We start from the raw sequence: 19,257 nt of genomic DNA, 5'->3' as shown, positions 1-19,257 counted from the left end.
TAGCCCACGAAAGCTTATGCTCAAATAAATTTGTTAGTCTCTAAGGTGCCACAAGTACTCCTGTTCTTTTTGCTGATCCAGACTAACACGGCTACCACTCTGAGGCCTTAATATGTAGCTCTGTTTTATTTGTTAGAATTTAGGTCAGTTTAGACTTTAAAAAAGATTGTTTGAGGCCTGCCTCATCTGAAGGGAATTGGGTCTGAGGTGTAAGCTTTGTGATGTGCTTCCAAGATCTCCTGCATAAGACTCCTAGTGAGATCCATAGTACAGGCTCACTGTTGGAGACATGAGTGAATGTTTGCTTTATCAATGAAGCAGAAATGCAGACAAAATTAATAAGGAACACATGAATGAAATGTAGCGTGGCAAAGAGTTCTGAACACAGCCTTTTGTAAATGGTTGCCAGTCATTAGTCTCTGACATGCTGAAGCACTTTGAGGTTAGGCGAGAAGGTGAAAATGCTCTGGAGGATGTACTGGAGAATTTAGAGTGTTTACCTTTCCTGATTAACCTGCTAGATGCTCCAGCTCCTCACCTGTTTGCCACAAGACGTTTTTTTACCTGTATGGTTTTAAAAGCTGTCTGGGTGGCGTGCTTACCTTACAACTTCCCCTGTAGGTTTTTTGTTTGATTAGGTAGATCTGAAGAATTACAAGATGTTGGTGCTGTACAAGCAAAGCCGACTTCGTAGGTGCTCCAGGGCTGGAGCACCCATGGAAAAAAAATAGTGGGTGCTCAGCGCCCACCAGACACAGCTGTTCGGCAGCACCACTGATCAGTTAATTGGGGGTGCCGCCAAACAGCTGTTCAGTGATGCCTCCAAAGAGCCGATTGGCGGCTCAGGGAGGGTGGAGAGCAGTGAATGGGTGGGGGCCTCGGGGAGAGGGTAGAGTGGGAACAGAAAGAGGCGGAGGAAGGGCGGGGCCGAGGGGAGGGGAGCGGAGTGGGGGCAGGAAGAGTCAGAGCAAGGGCGGCGCCTTGGGGGAAGGGGCACCCCCCGGGAAAACTAAAAGTCAGCATCTATGGCCCCCAGGCTTTGCTTGTATCCTGGGTGCTTAAAGGAAAATTGAGGAAATAGAATCTTTGGAGGTTGACCAGCAGCTTTCTTTTGTATTTCCTGATGACAAAAACTGTGGCAAAGTTCACACCCATGAATCCATTTTTATAACCTCATAGCATAGATTTTCTTGTGATGTATTGTGTTTTTTATTCTGTGATGTGAAGACTACGTGGGGCCTTCTGAAATGGAGGTTTAGTTGAAAGATGAAAAACAAAAGCAACTGAACTTGGAAGGCTACCAAGATGTCCAGGTCCCTAGTTTGAAAGCTAGTAAACCTTTCAGCAGCTGACAATGGTTAATTGCTATAAAAAAAGGAGATCTGTTGATAGTACATGGCAGCACAGTGCAAAGTGTATAAAATAAAATTTCTGTAGCATCATGTGGTCTGCATGTGTGGAAAGAATTCTTAAATGCTGAGATGCTCAAATACATTTCGTGGGATGTACTGGCATTTGGGTGTGTAGTTCTTCCTGTCAACCATAGTTGCAAGAGTTATTCTCATCACTGAAAATGTTCCCCATCAAACTTCCGAAAAGCAAATGAACAATGAGTGGATATATGTTTCATGACTAGTATGTTGTAAAGTTTCCTCTGTGTGAACATCTCTCGTTGGATACATCCAATGGAAATGGTCTTAAATAGGAATCTCCATCGTTGGAGGTTAAGAACAGGGTGGACAAACACACCTGTCAGGGATGGTCTAGGTTTTTTTGGTCCTGCCTCAACACATGGGGACTGGACTTGATGGCTTCTCGATGGCCCTTCCAGCCCTACATTTTTGTGATTCTATGAATATTTTATAGTTTAGGCAATTGTGTAATTAGATTCCCTCCGTAAGTTTGCTTACCGTGTTGTCAGGAGCTGTAATTTTGTCCATTTCGAAGTTTTTCAACTACCCAGACATCTGTTGGGAAAATAACACAGCAGGGCATGGATTATCCAATAAGTTCTTGGAATGTATTGGAGACAATTTTTTATTTCAGAAGGTGGAGACAGCTACCAGGGGAGAGGCTGTTCTAGGTTTGATTTTGACAAATAGGGAGGAACTTGTTAAGAATTTGAAAGTGGAAGGCAGCTTGGGTGAAAGTGATCATGAAATGATAGAGTTCATGATTCTAAGGAATGGAAGGAGGGAGAACAGCAAAATAAAGACAATGGATTTCAAGAAGGCAGACTTTAGCAACTCAGGCAGTTGATAGGTAGGATCCCATGGGAAGCAAGTCTAAGGGGAAAAACAATAGAAGACAGTTGGCAGTTTTTCAAAGAGACATTATTAAGGGCACAAGAGCAAACTATCCCACTGCATAGGAAAGATAGGAAGTATGGCAAGAGACCACCCTGGCTTAACCAGGAGATCTTCAATGATCTAAAAATCAAAAAAGAGTCCTACAAAAAGTGGAAACTAGGTCAAATTACAAAGGATGAATATAAACAAATAACACAAGTATGTAGGGACAAAATTAGAAAGGCCAAGGCACAAAACGAGATCAAACTAGCTAGAGACATAAAGTGTAACAAGAAAATATTCTACAGATACATTAGAAGCACGAGAAAGACCAAGGACAGGGTAGGCTCATTACTCAATGGGGGGGAAAAATAATAACAGAAAATGTGGAAATGGCAGAGGTGCTTAATTACTTCTTTGTTTTGGTATTCACCCAGAAGGTTGGTGGTGATTGGACGTCTAAGGTAGTGAATGCCAGTGAAAATGAGGTAGGATCAGAAGAGGCTAAAATAGGGAAAGAACAAGTTAAAATTACTTGGACAAATTAGATGTCTTCAAGTCACCAGGGCCTGATGAAATGCATCCTAGAATACTCAAGGAGCTGACTGAGGAGATATCTGAACCATTAGCGATTATCTTTGAGAAGTCATGGAAGACAGGAGAGATTCCGGAAGACTGGAAAAGGGCAAATATAGTGCCCATCTATAAAAAGGGAAATAAGGACAACCCAGGGAATTACAGACCAGTCGGCTTAATTTCTGTACCTGGAAAGATAATGGAGCAAATAATTAAGCAATCAATTTGCAAACATCTAGAAGATAATAAGGTGATAAATAACAGTCAGCATGGATTTGTCAAAAACAAATCGTGTCAAACCAACCTTATAGCTTTCTTTGACAGGATAACAAGCCTTGCAGATGGGGGGAAGCGGTTGGTGTGGTATATCTTGAGTTTAGTAAAGCTTTTGATAGTGTCCCACATGACCTTCTCATAAATAAACTAGGGAAATGCAACCTAGATGGAGCGACCATAAGGTGGGTGCAAAACTGGTTGGAAAACCATTCCCAGAGAGTAGTTATCAGTGGTTCACAGTCATGCTGGAAGGACATAATGAGTGTGGTCCCGCAGGGATCAGTTCTGGGTCAGTATCTTCATCAATGATTTAGATAATGGCATACAGAGTACACTTATAAAGTTTGTGGATGATACCAAGCTTGGAGGGGTTGCAAGTGCCTTGGAGGATAGGATTAAAATTCAAAATGATCTGGACAAACTGGAGAAATGGTCTGAAGTAAATAGGATGAAATTCAATAAGGACAAATGCAGAGTACTCCACTTAGGAAGGAACAATCACTTGCACACATACAAAATGGGAAATACTGCCTAGGAAGGAGTACTGTGTAAAGGGATCTGGGGGTCATAGTGGACCACAAGCTAAATATGAGTCATCAGTGTAACGCTATTGCAAAAAAAAAAAAAAAAAAAAAGCAAACATCATTCTGGGATGTATTAGCAGGAGTGTTGTAAGCAAGACACGAGAAGTAATTATTCTGCTCGACTCCACTCTGATTAGGCCTCAACTGGAGTATTGTGTCCAGTTCTGGGCACCACATTTTAGGAAGTATGTTGACAAATTGGAGAGAGTCCAGAGAAGAGTGACAAAAATGATTAAAGATCTAGAAAACATGACCTATGAGGGAAGATTGAAAAAATTGGGTTTGTTTAGTCTGGAAAAGAGAGGACTGAGAGGGGACATGATAACAATTTTCAAGTATGTAAAAGGTTGTTACAAGGAGGAGGAAGAAAAATTGTTTTTCTTAACCTCTGAGGATAGGACAAGAAGCAATGGGCATAAATTGCAGCAAGAGAGGTTTAGGTTGGACGTTAGGGAAAACTTCCTAACTGTCAGAGTGGTTAAGCACTGGAATAAATTGCCTAGGGAGGTTGTGGAATCTCCATCATTGGAGATTTTTAAGAACAGGTTAGACAAACACCTGTAAGGAATGTTCTAGATAATTAGTCCTGCCACAAGTGCAGGGGACTGGACTAGATGACCTCTTGAGGTCCCTTCCAGTTCTATGATTCTATGATGCATTATTTTGCCAGATATGTATTTGATCTATGATTTGCCCGAAGGTCAGCTGTTATTGGTTCCCACTGAGATTCTGGCTATCTACTCTAGAAAAAAATCCCCAAAATGGCTTGACTTGCAGTTGGATACAAAGATGCAGTCACGAATTGCAGCATTCTGCATCTGCAGGATTCATTATAAGTGATTCTCAGAAAGAGGCAATTCTTTGGGGGGAGGGCAAAGAGAACTGTGAGCATGCTATAATTGTCCTTTTATTCACAAACTACAGAAAACACAGCTTAGAAGTCAGAGAACGCAGCTTCTGTGTATGCTCCACTTCATTTTCATCGTTATCTGTGTATATCCAAAAGTTTTTGAATGACTTTTAAAAAAAGATTACATCACAAGTTGGTGGAAATTTGACGGCTTAAGATGCTTTTTCCAGAAAAGATTGGGCAAAAGCAGCATGTTTCAGAAACATAGTATGAGACGTGACAGGTCTTAAGCAATTTTTAGTATTTGAATTTATGCTACTACATAGTGACTTGTATGTTTTTTCATTGATAATGAAGGTTTTATGGAGCAGTTCAGTTTAACTATTGTCCTTCTGGATAGTTTAATGTAGTTTGTTGTTTGGTGAAACAGTTTAGTCAGAAAATAATTTACTATACAGTGATCTGCTAGGTTTCAGAGTAGCAGCCGTGTTAGTCTGTATCTGCAAAAAGAACAGGAGTACTTGTGGCACTTTAGAGACTAACAAATTTATTTGAGCATAAGCTTTCGTGGGCTACAGCCTACTTCATTGGATGCATGTAGTGGAAAATACAGTAGGAAGATAGATATATACACAGAGAACATGAAACAATGGGTGTTCCTATACACACTATAAGGAGAGTGATCAGTTAAGGTAAGCTTTTATCAGCAGGAGAGAAAAAAAACTGTTTGTATAGGTACTTGTTCACAGTTGGCCCATAACGCCTCGAAATTTAACTGGTCTGGGACTACAAAGGATGGCTTGGAAGGTACTTAGATCAGGTGTCACAGTAACTGTGTAGTGTTCTGAACTTCCTAAGAATTTGTGCTTGGGATATGCAGTGTAGGCATGTACCACCCTCCGAATGAGGATCTCAAAGCACTTTAGAAACAACAATTCACTTTCACAACACCCCTGTGAGGGAGGGTGGTATTATCCCCATTTTACAGAGTGGGAAACTGAGGCAAAAGGAGGCAAAGTTATTTACTCAAGATCACAGAACAAGTCTCTTATCAAGCAGGGAATAGGACCTAGTTCTTCTGACTCCTGGTCTTGTATCTTAAGCACTTGTTTGTGCTTTTTCTCATGCATTCATTTAAAGCTGCATTGTTTCATGGTGGGGGGGATTGAATGCGTTGCTGCCACTCCATTAAACTTTGATGTCTGATAAAAGAAGTTTAATGTGCTGTAGTAAAGTAGATCCCTGGGAATTTTTCACCAGCTAGTTCCACAGTAAGTATTCAGTCTTGTTTTACAGATAAGGAAGATGCCATCTTCATACCATAGGAGCAAAGATGGCTGAGTGTCTAGCAACTTTAAAACATAATGTTCTAGCAAATAAAAACATCAGCAATAATTGCAGAGTTCCTCTGCTTCCCTTTATAGCAGTGGTGGGCAACCTGCGGCCCATCAGGGTAATCCTCTGACGGGCCGCGAGACAGTGTTTACATTGACCGTCCACAGGCATGGCTGCCCGCAGCTCCCATTGGCCGCAGCTCGCTGTTCCCGGCCAATGGGAGCTGCGGGAAGCGGCGCAGGCCGCAGGGACGTGCTGTCTGCCGTTTCCCGCAGCTCCCATTGGCCGGGAACGGCGAACTGCGGGCGGCCGTGCCTGCGGACGGTCAACGTAAACAAACTGTCTCGCGGCCTGCCAGTGGATTACCCTGACGAGCTGCAGGTTGCCCACCACTGCTTTACAGCTTTCGTTGGCTCGTGGCCCTGTCCACTATGCCATGCAATTTCAAATTCCCATCTTCTGTTTGTATGTTTATGCTATTATTGGTAGTCAATAATGTGATACAGATTGCTGCTGTTCCTTGAGAGCAGGGATCTAGGGATTAGGCTTGAAAACTAAAATTTAAAATAACATTGTTGTTCAGTTTGTATTGGTGTTCTGTTTACCCCAAAAGCAATTGGATGTGAAAGAACAAAATGTAACAGAAATGTAACCCATTAATGTGCCTTGTTATCCCTTTTGTAGTAGAAGGAGTGTAAATAAAAGAAAAAGTGGAATTATTTTCAGTTGTCAGCATGGGTACAATATACAGTAGAACCTCAGAGTTAGGAACACCAGAGTTACAAACTGACTGGTCAACCACCCAGCTCCTTTGGAACTGGAAATATGCAATCAAGCATTAGCAGAGGACTCCCCCCCCCCCCAAAAAAAAAAAGCCAATACAGTACAGTGCTGTGTTAAATGTAAACTACTAAAAAGAAAGGGAAAGTTTAAAAAAAGATTTGACAACGTAAGGAAACTCTTTCTGTGCTTGTTTCATTTTAATGATGGTTAAAAGCAGCATTTTTCTTCTGCATAATACCGCTCTGAAACTTTACTAAGTCAATGTTTAGTTGTAAACTTTTGAAAGAACAACCATAACATTTTGTTCAGACTTACAAACATTTCAGAGTTATGAACAGCCTCCGTCCTGAGGTGCTCATGACTCTGAGGTTCTACTGTAATTGCAAATTCTGCTAACTGCCAGGTCTGTTAGACAGAGGAATTATCTGCCAACGTACATGGTGAAATTGCCCTCCCAGGGGTTTCTAAGGCAGAAGATGCAGGGAATTCTTGGGGAATTTGTAAAATCCCATGAATGTTGTAATGTAGAAGGATGGCTAGATATCTTGAGAGGGCTTTTAAAATTATAGTCCGTACAATTAATTTTTTCTTTAAGTCTAAAATGGACAGTGATTTAGCACAGAAAAAAAGCATTGCACAGCTGCATTTACAAAAACAGTCATCGCAAATTTTACTACAGGAAATGCTTAGTCTAATTCATGTTACTGCCAAAGCACCATGACTCTCCATGAGTTAGCGATTAAGGGTCCTCCTTCACCTCTTGCTGGTTTGTGTTTGAAGTGACAGCGCCAACTTCAAAATAACCCTTCCGTTAGAAGATGTTTTACCTCTTGTAGTTTCAAGTAACTTGAATTACACATTGTAGTCTAAGCTTGAGGTAACAACGGGTCACATCCTTTGGGATTGAACTGTATTTTGAGTCTGCCTCTGCTCTGAATTCTTGAACCCTGGCTGCATGGACCAGATGCTGGCTGGTTGCAACGGGACCATGGTAGTTGAAGCCAGCTGGAAGTCTCTTCACTGTGCCATGGGGTTGGAGAGCTCAGCACGCAGATGCAAATTACAAAACAATCCAAACAGATATAACAATCCAAACAGAGATTCCAGATGCCTGGAAAAGGGCAAATATAGTGCCCAACTATAAAAAGGAAAATAAGGACAACCCGGGGAATTATAGACGAGTCAGCTTAACTTCTGTACCCAGAAAGATAATGGAGCAAATAATTAAACAATCAATTTGTAAACATCTAGAAGATATAAGTAACAGTCAGCATGGATTTGTCAAGAACAAATCATGTCAAACCAACCTTATAACTTTCTTTGACAGGGTAACAAGCCTTGTGGATAGGGGGGAAACAGCTGGAGCACCCACCGAAAAAAATAAGCCAGTGCTTAGCACCCACTGGCAGCCAAGCTTTCTCCCTCCCCTCCCCCCAGCGCCGCTCGATCACCGAAGGCCCTGCTGATCAACTCCTTGCCCTCCCTCCCTGCGCCACCCACTGCGATCAGCTGTTCCCCCATGTGCAGGAGGGACTGGGCAGGAGGGAGAAGAGCGGGGACGAGACCCGCTCGGGGGAGGGGGCAGAAAGAGGTGGAACGGGGGCAGGAAGAAGCGGGGTGAGGTCTGGGGGAAGGGGTGGGGTGGGGGCAGAGCTAGGGGCGGAGGTGGGGTCGAGCACTCCCTGGGTAGAGAGGAAGTCAGCGCCTATGATCTTGGGACTAAAATAATTCTATGGCAGCAGGCAAAGTTGTTGTCCTGCAAAGCAATAAAACTGTGTTTCTGCCTTTTTTTTAATCACAAGAATAAGTTTTTTTTTCTTTTTCTTTTTTAACCTCTTCATAGAAATGTTGCAGCAGCTTCATCAGCAGCTCGTGGAGGCTGAGCGCAGGAGCATGACCTACCTGAAACGGTTTAATAAAATCCAGGTAGACTATCACAATCTCATCGGGGTCACTGCTGAGCTGGTGGATTCCCTCGAGGCCACAGTCAATGGGAAGATGGTAAGATGAGCCCCAGTGTGTACATGCTTCTGCTTTGGGAAATGGAAGTAGAATCCACCTGAAGTGCAAGTTAAGCTTTACGGTAGCTCAGTGTTTCTGTAAGCAGGGCTGTCCCTAGCCATTTTGGTCCCCTCCGCAGCCCCCCTATGGGGGTGCGGTGTGGAGCCCAGATGGAGTGGAGCGGGCTGGGGCCGGGTCACTCCACTTCCTGCCGCCCGGTGAATGCAGGGCAGCCAGGCCCAACCCTGCACTCATGGGGCGGCGGGAAGTGGAGTGACCTGGCCCCAGCCCGCTCCGCTCTGCTCCCCTGGCGGAGCGGAGCAGGCTGGGGCTGGGTCGCTCTACTTACCACCGGTGAGTGGCGGCCCGACCCCTGCTGCAGTCCTCAGGGGAGTGGGGGTGGAGCAGGGACGGGGGCAGAGAAGGGGCAGGGGCTTTGGGGAAGGGGTGGAGTGGGAGTGGGACTGGGGCAGAGCAGGGGTGGGGTCCATGGGGAAGAGGCGGAGCAGGGGCTGGAGCCAGTAGCGTAGCTAAGGGGGGAGCGGGGCTCACCCGGCGGCTCTCTGGGTCTTCGGCGGTACTTTGGCAGCGGGACCTTCACTTGCTCCGGGTCTTCGGCGGCACAATCTTCAGTGCCGCCGAAGACACCCGGAGCGAGTGAAGGGCCCGCTGCCGAAGTGCCGCCGAAGATCTGGAGCGCCACCGGGTGAGTAAAAGCGCCGCAGCAGGTGGTGCTTTTTTTTTTTTATTGCTCCCCCTGTTCCCTCCACCTGGCTACGCCAATGGCTGGAGCAGTACGCAGCTGCGTAGGGCACCAGGAAATTACTTTGCGTATGGGTAGGGACGGCCCTGTCTGTCAGTACAGCATGCATTTAATAGACAAACGGAAAGCTTGGGGAGAGATTCTCCCTTGGTCCCTGCATGCTGCTCTGGTAGGGTAAAGGCGCCCCAAGGGGCTGGAATAGAATTACCCCAGCTTGGGAACAGTATAGGGCAAGCATAATTGTTTCTACGCTGCTCCCCTCATGGGCTCTGGCATAGGTGTAGGAAAGGGTAATCTCCATAGCGCACAGTGGTATGGAGATTATGGACTATGGCACAGCACATGACAGCCCTTGGGATGCTGCTTTAAATTAGACACACCCACTGGGCTTCTCTCATTTATACCAGTCTCCCAGCTAACCCAGGATCTGGGTAGTGCAAGGGTGACTTAAAGCCATGTTTGCCCTCCATCCCCCAAGCTGAACTTTGTGTTACGTTAACTTAGTTAGTAAAGAAAAATTCCCTTGAAGAAGGGGAGTTGTCTATGTGCAAAAAGGCTCAGATCCCTATCTGTGACTCAGGAATGCACAGCCCAACTTTGGGTGGAGGCATTGCAGAGATATCCTTGAACGTCCTTCGCTGTCCCTGAGCCGGGGCAGAGGCCTGATCTACACTACAAAGTTAGGTCGAGGTAAGGCAGCTTACCTCCACCTAACTCTGTAAGCGTCTGCGCTACAATGTTGCTCCCGCCGATGTAAGTCGCCCCCTACACTGACCTAATAACGCCACCTCTGTGAGAGATGTAGGACTTAGGTCGATGTAGTTAGGGTGAGGCAGTGTCTGTTTAGACACTGCATTACTTACATCGCTTGTTGGCTGTCAGCCCCACGCGGGGCTCATGGCTGTCAGAGCCCCACAATACCCTACGCAGTTAAGTTGGTAGAAGTGCTCCTGGTGAGGATGCACACTACCGACAGAGGGGGCATAATGTGGACATGAACCACTGTAGTAATTACTGAGGTCGACATACAGCCACCAAACTTAGTAGTTTGTAGTATAGACAAGGCCTGACTCTGCTGGTCTAGTCTTCCAGTGTAACTTGGAACAGCCTGAAGGCTTTTTGTAATTATGCTGGCTACCAGTAGCTTCCAGAGGCTGTTAAGGCAGCGGAAAGTGGAGGTTGGAGTCGCTACACTGGCTCTGTGCCACTGAAGGATCTCCCTACACTAGGGTGAACGTCTTGTGGCTGATGACCAGGGCTAGATTAATGCAGGGGCTTTAGGGGCTGCAGCCCAAGGTATCAGGCTAAGGGGGACCCTGCAAAAATAAATCCATAATTATATACAATTCAGTGGTTACAAAACTGTCAATCACGATCAACTGGTCGATCCTGGAGCCTCTGCCAGTCGATCGCCGATCTCCGGGCTGCTAAAAGTCCAGCGGCGCAGCAGGGCTCAGCCAGGCTGCCTGCATGCCATGGCCCCATGTTGCTCCCGGAAGCGGCTAGCATGTCTCTGTGGCCCTGGGGGGGGGGAGAGGGGAGAAGGCAGCTCTGCGTGCTGCCCCTACCCCTAGCACTGTCCCTGCAGCTCCTATTGGCCAGGAACTGGTCAATGGGAGCTGCGAGGACGATGCTTGCGGGCACGAGCAGCGCACGCAGACATGCTATCCCTCTTCCCCCAGGGGCGCGCAGAGATGAGCCAGAAGCCGGCGGCTTCCTGGAGTGGCATGGGGCTATGGCTGGCAGGCAGGCAGGCAGCCTGCCTGACCCCGGTTGCGCCGCCGGCCGGGAGCCGCCTGTCGTAAGCGCCTCCTGGCCGGAGCCTGCACCTCGCACCCCCTCCTGCCCCCCAACTCCCTGCCCCAGGTCAGAATCCCCTCCTGCACCCAAACTCCTTCCCAGAAAGAAACTAATATAACAGGTGTTCTAAGGTAAGAAGTAGGCTGTTTTGAATTAACTTAACTATATTCTACATGTTTTAAGACTGAATTGTAACCACAGAATGGCTTTCTGTTAATTAAAAGGCAAGTTAAGTATAGCATTAATAGCCTCAATGTCATAATTGTGATCATTTTGTTTTAAATTAGGAAAAAGACTTGTATACAGGGGGCCCACAAAATCTAATAGCCCCGGGCCCACGGGAGAGTTAATCCGGCGCTGCTGGTGACTCTGAATTTAGGGTTGCTTTCTGCTAATGAAGCAGTGTTAAAGTGGCACCATGCAAGGAATTTATAATCTGCCACAGTGTGTGGACTTCACTTTAGAACAGGATGGGCAAGGTGCCTGCTAACACTAGCTTTGAAAATAGTTGGGAGTAAATGTCCAGTCATTCGCTGCTCCCATTCCATATCTTGGTGCGGTGCTGTCCCAAGCGATATTCCCTGTGTTCTTAAGTGGAGCTGTGTCAAGAGCACAAGGCTAAGGAGCTGTTACTTTGACTTTTGTTTTCCTTTGCACTCGAAGCTAAGTACAGTGCATCATCTGATCCTTCCCAGATGTGTCCAACTGGTGGCGCTCTTGAGTTGTGGATCAATGTTTCTACCCTGGCTCTGACTTCAAGGTGGTTTTGAACATTGAATAGAATCATGTTGGGAGTATATTAGTTCTGACTGAAAGTATTGGTGTGTCCCTGCCCATCAGTTTGTAAAAAAAACCGTTGTGGCCCCAAACTGGACTATTTAAAATAATGACAGGTTTCAGAGTAGCAGCCGTGATAGTCTGAATCCGCAAAAAGAACAGGAGTACTTGTGGCACCTTAGAGACTAACATTTATTTGAGCATAGCCACGAAAGCTTATGCTCAAATAAATGTGTTAGTCTCTAAGGTGCCACAAGTACTCCTGTTCTTTTTATTTAGAATAATGTTGTTTTACACTTTGAGGGCCTCAGGAACCTGACTACTGCTGCTGCTGTTAGGGGGTCCAAGAGATATCACGAATTGGGGTTCCCTGGAGAGGAAAGAGCAGGCTTCTCAGCTACTGAAGAGCTTTCAGCTGCTTTGAGGCAGTTAGATCCCTGTCCAGGAGCCCCTTTACTCAACAAGGGGGAATGAAGTGTGAACATCCCAACCCTCAAATCCCCCGATATCCAGAAACCATATGGCCATTTCCCTGGGAGGTGGGGCTGCTGTGATTTTTATTTTCCCAAAACCCTAAAGCCCACTGTAAACAACATTAGAATTGTATGAAATGAGGCACAAAATGTATACGTATGTGACATGCACTTACTCTCTCTCCTGGATAGCTGTCTGTGTATGCTTTGAGCTCTGCCATTTGTTTAGGCGAGGTTATGGTGAGGTGTTGCCTCATAATTCTCAGCAGTATTGCCATTTAGTATTTATTCTTGGTTTAACTTCCCTTTTAATGAAAGAAAACTTGTACATAGACTTTAGTGTGATGAATTTTCATTTTTGTCACCTCCTTTTAAAACTACTTACTGCAGTGGTTCCCAAAAACATTTTACTAAGGTGACCCACCAACTCCATTTTGTCTTTGTTGTTGTTGTTGTTGTTGTTGTGACCCCCACCCCCCAGGATCCAAATTAGTCAGGAGGCCCCAAATTCATAGGCCAGCATCCTTTGCTGCCTCCTGTTCCTTGGTGCCCCACCAAGGAGGCACCAGCCACCTTGGTACTGCAGCCTTAATCCCAGCCTAGTGTGTGCAGAGGGGAAGCCCCAGGGGAGGGTGGTGGAGAGCAAACCCACCCTGTACTCACCTTGCAGAAAGAACAGGAGTACTTGTGGCACCTTAGAGACTAACAAATTTATTAGAGCATAAGCTTTCATGGGCTACAGCCCACTTCTTCGGATGTCACCTTGCAGAGACAGCTCCCCGCTCCAGGCATTGTGACCTGGTGCATAGACTCACAGTGCCATTCAGGTTTGCCATCATGGAGGGGCAGCGAGTCCAAATTTGAGTGAGTGGTGCTGCAACCTGGTGCAAAGGGTCGCAGCACCACTCAGGTTTGTCCTGTCCATCCCCATTCATGACGGGGGGCGGGAGGGCGGCTGGGACAAACCTGAGTGAGCTGCGACTCCATGTGCCAGGTCACAAAACCCAGAACCGGGCCCAGCCCCGTGGGAGAAAAGCCACTGCTGCAGGGTGATTACGGGGCGGGCTTGCTCCCCCTTCCCACCCTCTCCTCCGCCTGCAGGGTCTCACCTCCACACTGGGTCCAAGACCCATCTAGAACTTTCCTGTGACCCACTGATGGGTTGGAACACACCACCTGGGAAACATTGACTTCCTGTACAAGTACCTGGCTGAAGTCAAATGGAAATGTTACGTAATTCCATGTGCTTGGTTTGTTTCTTTATTTTAGATCACGCCAGAATATCTTCAAAGTGTCTGTGTTCGTTTGTTTAGCAATCAGATGAGACAAAGTATAGCACATAGTATTGACTTCACAAGGCCTGGAACTGTAAGTAAAATCGATACTAATATTTGCTGTTATCTCTGTAGCCATCTTAAAATGCAATACTCATTAAGCTATATATTTAGGCTTGGAAGGATTAGATGTTTATTGGTAAATGTCGATTTTGCTGTACATACACGTGATAACGTTTTCTATTTTTTTCACCATGACCGCACCAAGTCTTCCTCACTGTATAGTGATAGTTTGTGATCTGTAAAAGGAACAACAAAAAGAAGCAAGAATTCTTGCTGATCTGTTTCATTTGCCATTCCAGCTGATCTTTATAATGACAATATATAGATTAGTTGGTTGTAGGATTGTTTACATGTTCCATATCCTTTTTTATGTTTTTGTTTAGGAGAATGGAGTACACCTCACAGATCACCATGCTCAATTAGATCTTCTTTGCTTCAGTGTACCATAGTGGTCAGGATTGCTTTCTCTGACTTGCAATATAAAACTTTGTGCCTCCGCTAGCCTTTTTCAAAAAAATCTTCCACTATTATAGTTTCACTGGTGCAGCTCATTTAGTGGTAGCAACAGTGGGGAGTGCTAACGTGAACAGGCAAATATTTACTATCTTGTCATTGTAGACTTACTCTGAGCTGGGTTAGATGACAGTGATAAAATGCAGGGGTCTTATCTACATTTGTACTCCCCTGTTACAGCTATTGGCACAGATCCACGAACAGCAGTGCAACAGTGGGTAACTTGCCATACAAGACTAGCATAGACCCAACCTGAAAGGCAAATGGTTCCTTACTCTGATGATTTAGACCCTGTTTCTGACACCATGATGCTTGAGGGCAATATGGACACTTGGGAGGTTACCGTACAGCTATAAGAGAGCCAGTTACAACACAGTTGTCTCTTGGCCTGATTATAAGAGAATTAAAATTTGTAGTGTGGGTGGGATCTAATCATGTTGCCAACCGAGATGTTAGCCAAGGTTTGGGGACAGGGTTAACTACAGTCTGCCCTGCAAATCTTAACCACATTGCAAGCAGCTCCTCTGACTCAGTCCTTTCATCCTTCTGAATGATAGAGTTTTTGTTTGTTTCCAATTTATACAGTGTGCCTCCCAGAACTACTCTAGGTGTGTGAACAATGAATAGTTAGAAACTCAAACAAGAATAGTAATGTCAAAAAATGAAAACCTGCCCAGCCCAGCCCACTTCTTTAGAGAAAGCTGAAATAACTTGGCATTTCACAAAATCAGGGACTTCTTCCTTGTCCATCTCTATGATATACTGCAGCACTCCCAATCTTTGCTGACCCAGAAAGCAGAAGAGACTAGGACTAGAAATCAAATCCAGATCTCCAGCATGGCAGTGCAGATTACTCACAAGGCTGCTGAGGTAGCCTATCGCTCTTTCCTTTAAAATGTCCAAATAACTGGTTATTATGCAACTAGATGTTTTGTCTGTCCTTAAGTAGTTTCAGCTTTTCACATCAGCTTTGGAATAAAGCTAGAGGCACTGTGTCCCAAGTGACTTAGGTCAGAATCAGCCCCCAGAATCTGAGCCTGTAACATCTGTGCTGGGTATGTGTTGGAAGGTCACTTCACTGTTTACTTTAAGCCAGTCAAAGAGACCAAAATATGGCCTCTCCAGCTACTCTAGGGGCTTTTCTACATGGTGTGTTAGTGCACACCTCTGGGGTGTCAGTTCTAGTCCACATCAGTGTGCCATGCACTGACGCGCCCGTGTGGAACCTGCTGGTGGTGTGGCATGCTAGTGGGTGTTAATGTAGTCCTGGATACTATGTTCACGGGCAGTAGGGAACTGATAGTTCGCACCAGTATGGTCCACATGCACCAGTTAATGCGCGACACACTGATGCGGACTAGAATTTCCATCCCCACTGGGATGCACTAACTCAAAATGTAGACAAGCCATCAGTAACTATCTCCCCCACTTATAAAGCTCTCTCTGACCTCTCCTTTGTAACAAAGGGCTCAGTCCTGCCCTCAAATACACTGCAGTGCCCTGTGTTTTTTGTCAAATAAGTTACTCCACACAGCATGCATGAATGAACTCAAGTGTCAAAGAGCAGGATTGAGTTCTAATGCTGTAGACCAGTGCTTCTCAAGCTATCTGGTGTGGGGGACCAGCAATTTTTTTCCCCATTGTGCCAGGGACCGGTGCCATATTATTATCCTATTTGACGCTCTTATGAGGAAACTCGCCACGGACTGGCAGCCGATGGACTACCACTTTGAGAAGCACTGCTGTAGACAACAGTTCTCTGTTGTACAAAAGAAATAAGGCTGTATACCTTGGAGTACATTCTTTAAAAAGGATTTCCTTTGTTTGTTCTATTTTGTTCCCTTCTTTCAGTTTGGACATAAGAACATCAGAATGGCCCTACTGGGTCAGACTAAGGGTCCATCTAGCCCAGTGTCCTGTCTTCCAACAGTGGCCAGTGCCAGGTGCCCCAGAGGGAATGAACAGAACAGGTCATCGTCAAGTGATCCATCCCCTGTCGCTCATTCCCAGCTTCTGGCAAACAGAGGCTAGGGACACCATCCTTGCCCATCCTGGCTAATAGCCATGGATGCACCTATCCTCCATGAATTTATCTAGTTCTTTTTTGAACCCTCTTATGGTCTTGGCCTTCACAACATCCTGTGGCAAGGAGTTCCACGGGTTGATTGGGTGTTGTGTGAAGAAATACTTCCTTTTATTTCTTTTAAACCTGCTGCCTATTAATTTCATTTGGTGACCCCTAGTTCTTGTGTTATGAGAAGTAGTAAACAACACTTCCTTATGTACTTTCTCTACATCAGTCATGATTTTATAGGCCTCAATCATATCTCCCCTTAGCCATCTCTTCCAAGCTGAAAAGTCCCAGTCTTATTAATCTCTCCTCATATGGAAGCCGTTCCGTACCCCTAATCATTTTTGTTGCCCTTTTCTGAACCTTTTCCAATTCCAATATATCTTTTTTGAGATGGGGCGACCACATCTGCAGACAGTATTCAAGATTTGGGCGTACCATGGATTTATATAGAGGCAACATGATATTTTTTAATGAGTCATTTTATGGGTTGGGAAAGTGTTGTGGTGGAATACAAAATTCTGAGGTCTCTGGGTGGTCATATAATTGTAATCAAAGGCAGAGTGCATCAGCTTGTTGGGTGTACTGTTATCGCACAAGAACACACATCTTAATGTATCATAGTGTGGTTAGAAGTCTATCCTTCCATCACTGAAAGGAGTCCAAAGCAGAAGGGTAAACCTAAAAGCTAGATGTTCCCACTGGACTGACTTCTAGGATTCAGGCATGGATGTCTCCACAAGCATAAAACTTAGGCCAGGGCAATGCCGTGGACAAAGGGGTCTGGATCTGAGAATGGGAAGTCAGAGCAGCAGCGCTGGCAGTTCTGAAAAAACAATAATGGATTTGAAGCGTTTAAAGAGATGATCAAATTCCTAACTGTCTGAAGTTCAGTAAGCTGGTGGGTAAGTTTAAAAATGAATGTATTCGACTTAAAAAAAAAAAAAAAAAAAAGTCCCGCCCCAGGGCTGGTTGTGCTGTGGCCTGTCTGCCAAATGCTGCCCAGAGAGTTCCATAATAAGGCTCTCATCTTTTTAATATAGAGCGTGGATCAAACTGGGGCATTATGTGTTCTCTAGGTAACAACTGTCTTTCGTCGATACTAAAGTACTCAGCGAATAATGGACTAGGATCTCTAGGGTATATCTACACTGCAATAAAGATCCTAAGCACAGCCACAGTTGGCTCAGTTCAGCTTACTTGGGCTTTCGGGCTAAAACTTGCGGTGTAGACATTTGGGCTTGGGATGGAGCCTGGGTCTGAAACTTTGCAAGGGCGTGGGTCTCAGAGCCTGGGCTCCAGCCCATGCCTGAACGTCTACTCTGCAGTTTTTAGCCTGAGCCCGTGAGCCCAGGTGAATTGACCCAGGCTCTGAGAATCAATGTTGAGATTTGCTTTTTTATTGCAATGTAGATGTACCCCTAGTCTCCATCTTTGAAGTCATATCTGTTTAATGCAAGCTAGGTGTGGCTAACAGGCTTCTGGCTAATTGGCAATGTGGGGCTTGATCCTTCAAAGTACTGAACACTCTGACCTAGTCCAGCACAGCTCCTAAGCACATGCTTAACTTTAGCACATGAGTAGTCCCTTTAACTTCATTAGGACTATTGACATGCTTAAAATTAGGTATATGCTGAAGTGTTTTGCTGGGTTGGAGCCAGTGTGCTTAGCATCTTGCAGGATCAAGCTCATGGTCTTCAGTTGAGTAAAACTGGTTGCCCCGGTACTACTTGCTACATTGTAGTATAGGGTATGCTTCCTGTCTCTGAGATTGATAGCCTTTGCATAATAAATACCTATTGTTAGTGCTTCATAATTCAGATGTAATTGTTTGGATTGAAAGTTGACGTTCAAGATGTCAGCCTCATGAACACTTTAAAAAATGTTCTCAGTTGAAGGAATAATTTTACAAGTTTAAATACATTTGTTTTTAAAGCTTTTCAGACCATAGGCCCCTCAACAGTTATTTGGCAGAAGAAAACCAAGGTCTCTAACTAAAATGTTTAATGATAAATGCAGACTGTATTTTAGTTTGCACACTAAGGACCCAATCTTGCAAAGATTCAAGCATGAGTATCTCAAATAAGATTATGCACGAGTAAATTATTCTCACGCTTAAGTCTCTGCAGGATTGGCCTCTACATTTTAGCCCACTTGTCTGTATTTTAGACCACTGGTTCTCTTCTGTTTTGATCCTAGGTTAGTCTGATGAAAAATATTCTTCCAGTTATTTGAAAATAAAAAAACCCCTTAAAAATCAAGGAAATTCAGGCAACAAAAACTAGGAGGAGCCTAGGATTTATATTGACCAGCTACCCTGAGTTAGAATTGTAATCGCCTTGTCTTGAGGATTTAATCACGTTATTTGCCACATGCTAATGAATACATTGTAAAAAAAAAAAAATGTTAATCCAATTTTTTTCCATGTGAAGACGAGGTTGAAGGAGAAGCCTCAACTTTCAAAAGACCTTAAGATATTTCTACACTGTAGCTGGAGGTGTAATTTCCATTTTAGATAGATGCATGTGTGCTAATTTTGGTGAAGTTGATGCACTAAAAGTAGCAGTGTAGCTATGACATGGCAGTACAGACTAGGTCCCCTGAGTACAACCCTGTCCGAGATTCTAGATACAGTAAGTACTCGGCTGACTAGCCTGTACCACCATCCATGCTTGCTGTTTGTAATGTGCTAGCTCAATCCGAGCTACACAGATATGTCTTATCACCTCCAACTCCGTTAGCACGTGGTAGCTAATGCATACTTACAATATCCCTTTTATCCTTGTCTAGACAAAACTGAAATTTTGTTTTAAAACCACCTTTTATCTTA

The 19,257-nt window shown here is 44.8% G+C and overlaps 1 protein-coding gene across 1 annotated transcript in view; it reads left to right on the top strand.

Moving 5' to 3' along the window:
* The window catches only part of ARMC9 (armadillo repeat containing 9), a 115,487-nt gene that overhangs the window by 19,379 nt on the left and 76,851 nt on the right, over window positions 1-19,257 (top strand). The window contains exons 8-9 of the mRNA XM_065410958.1: window positions 8,536-8,693; window positions 13,776-13,874. Of these exons, the coding sequence (XP_065267030.1) occupies window positions 8,536-8,693; window positions 13,776-13,874 (257 nt within the window). The remainder of the gene's footprint in view (window positions 1-8,535; window positions 8,694-13,775; window positions 13,875-19,257) is intronic.

This window comes from Emys orbicularis, chromosome 9 (assembly GCF_028017835.1).
Source record: "Emys orbicularis isolate rEmyOrb1 chromosome 9, rEmyOrb1.hap1, whole genome shotgun sequence".
Taxonomy (NCBI): domain Eukaryota; kingdom Metazoa; phylum Chordata; order Testudines; family Emydidae; genus Emys; species Emys orbicularis.
This window is presented reverse-complemented; position numbering and strand designations above follow the sequence as displayed.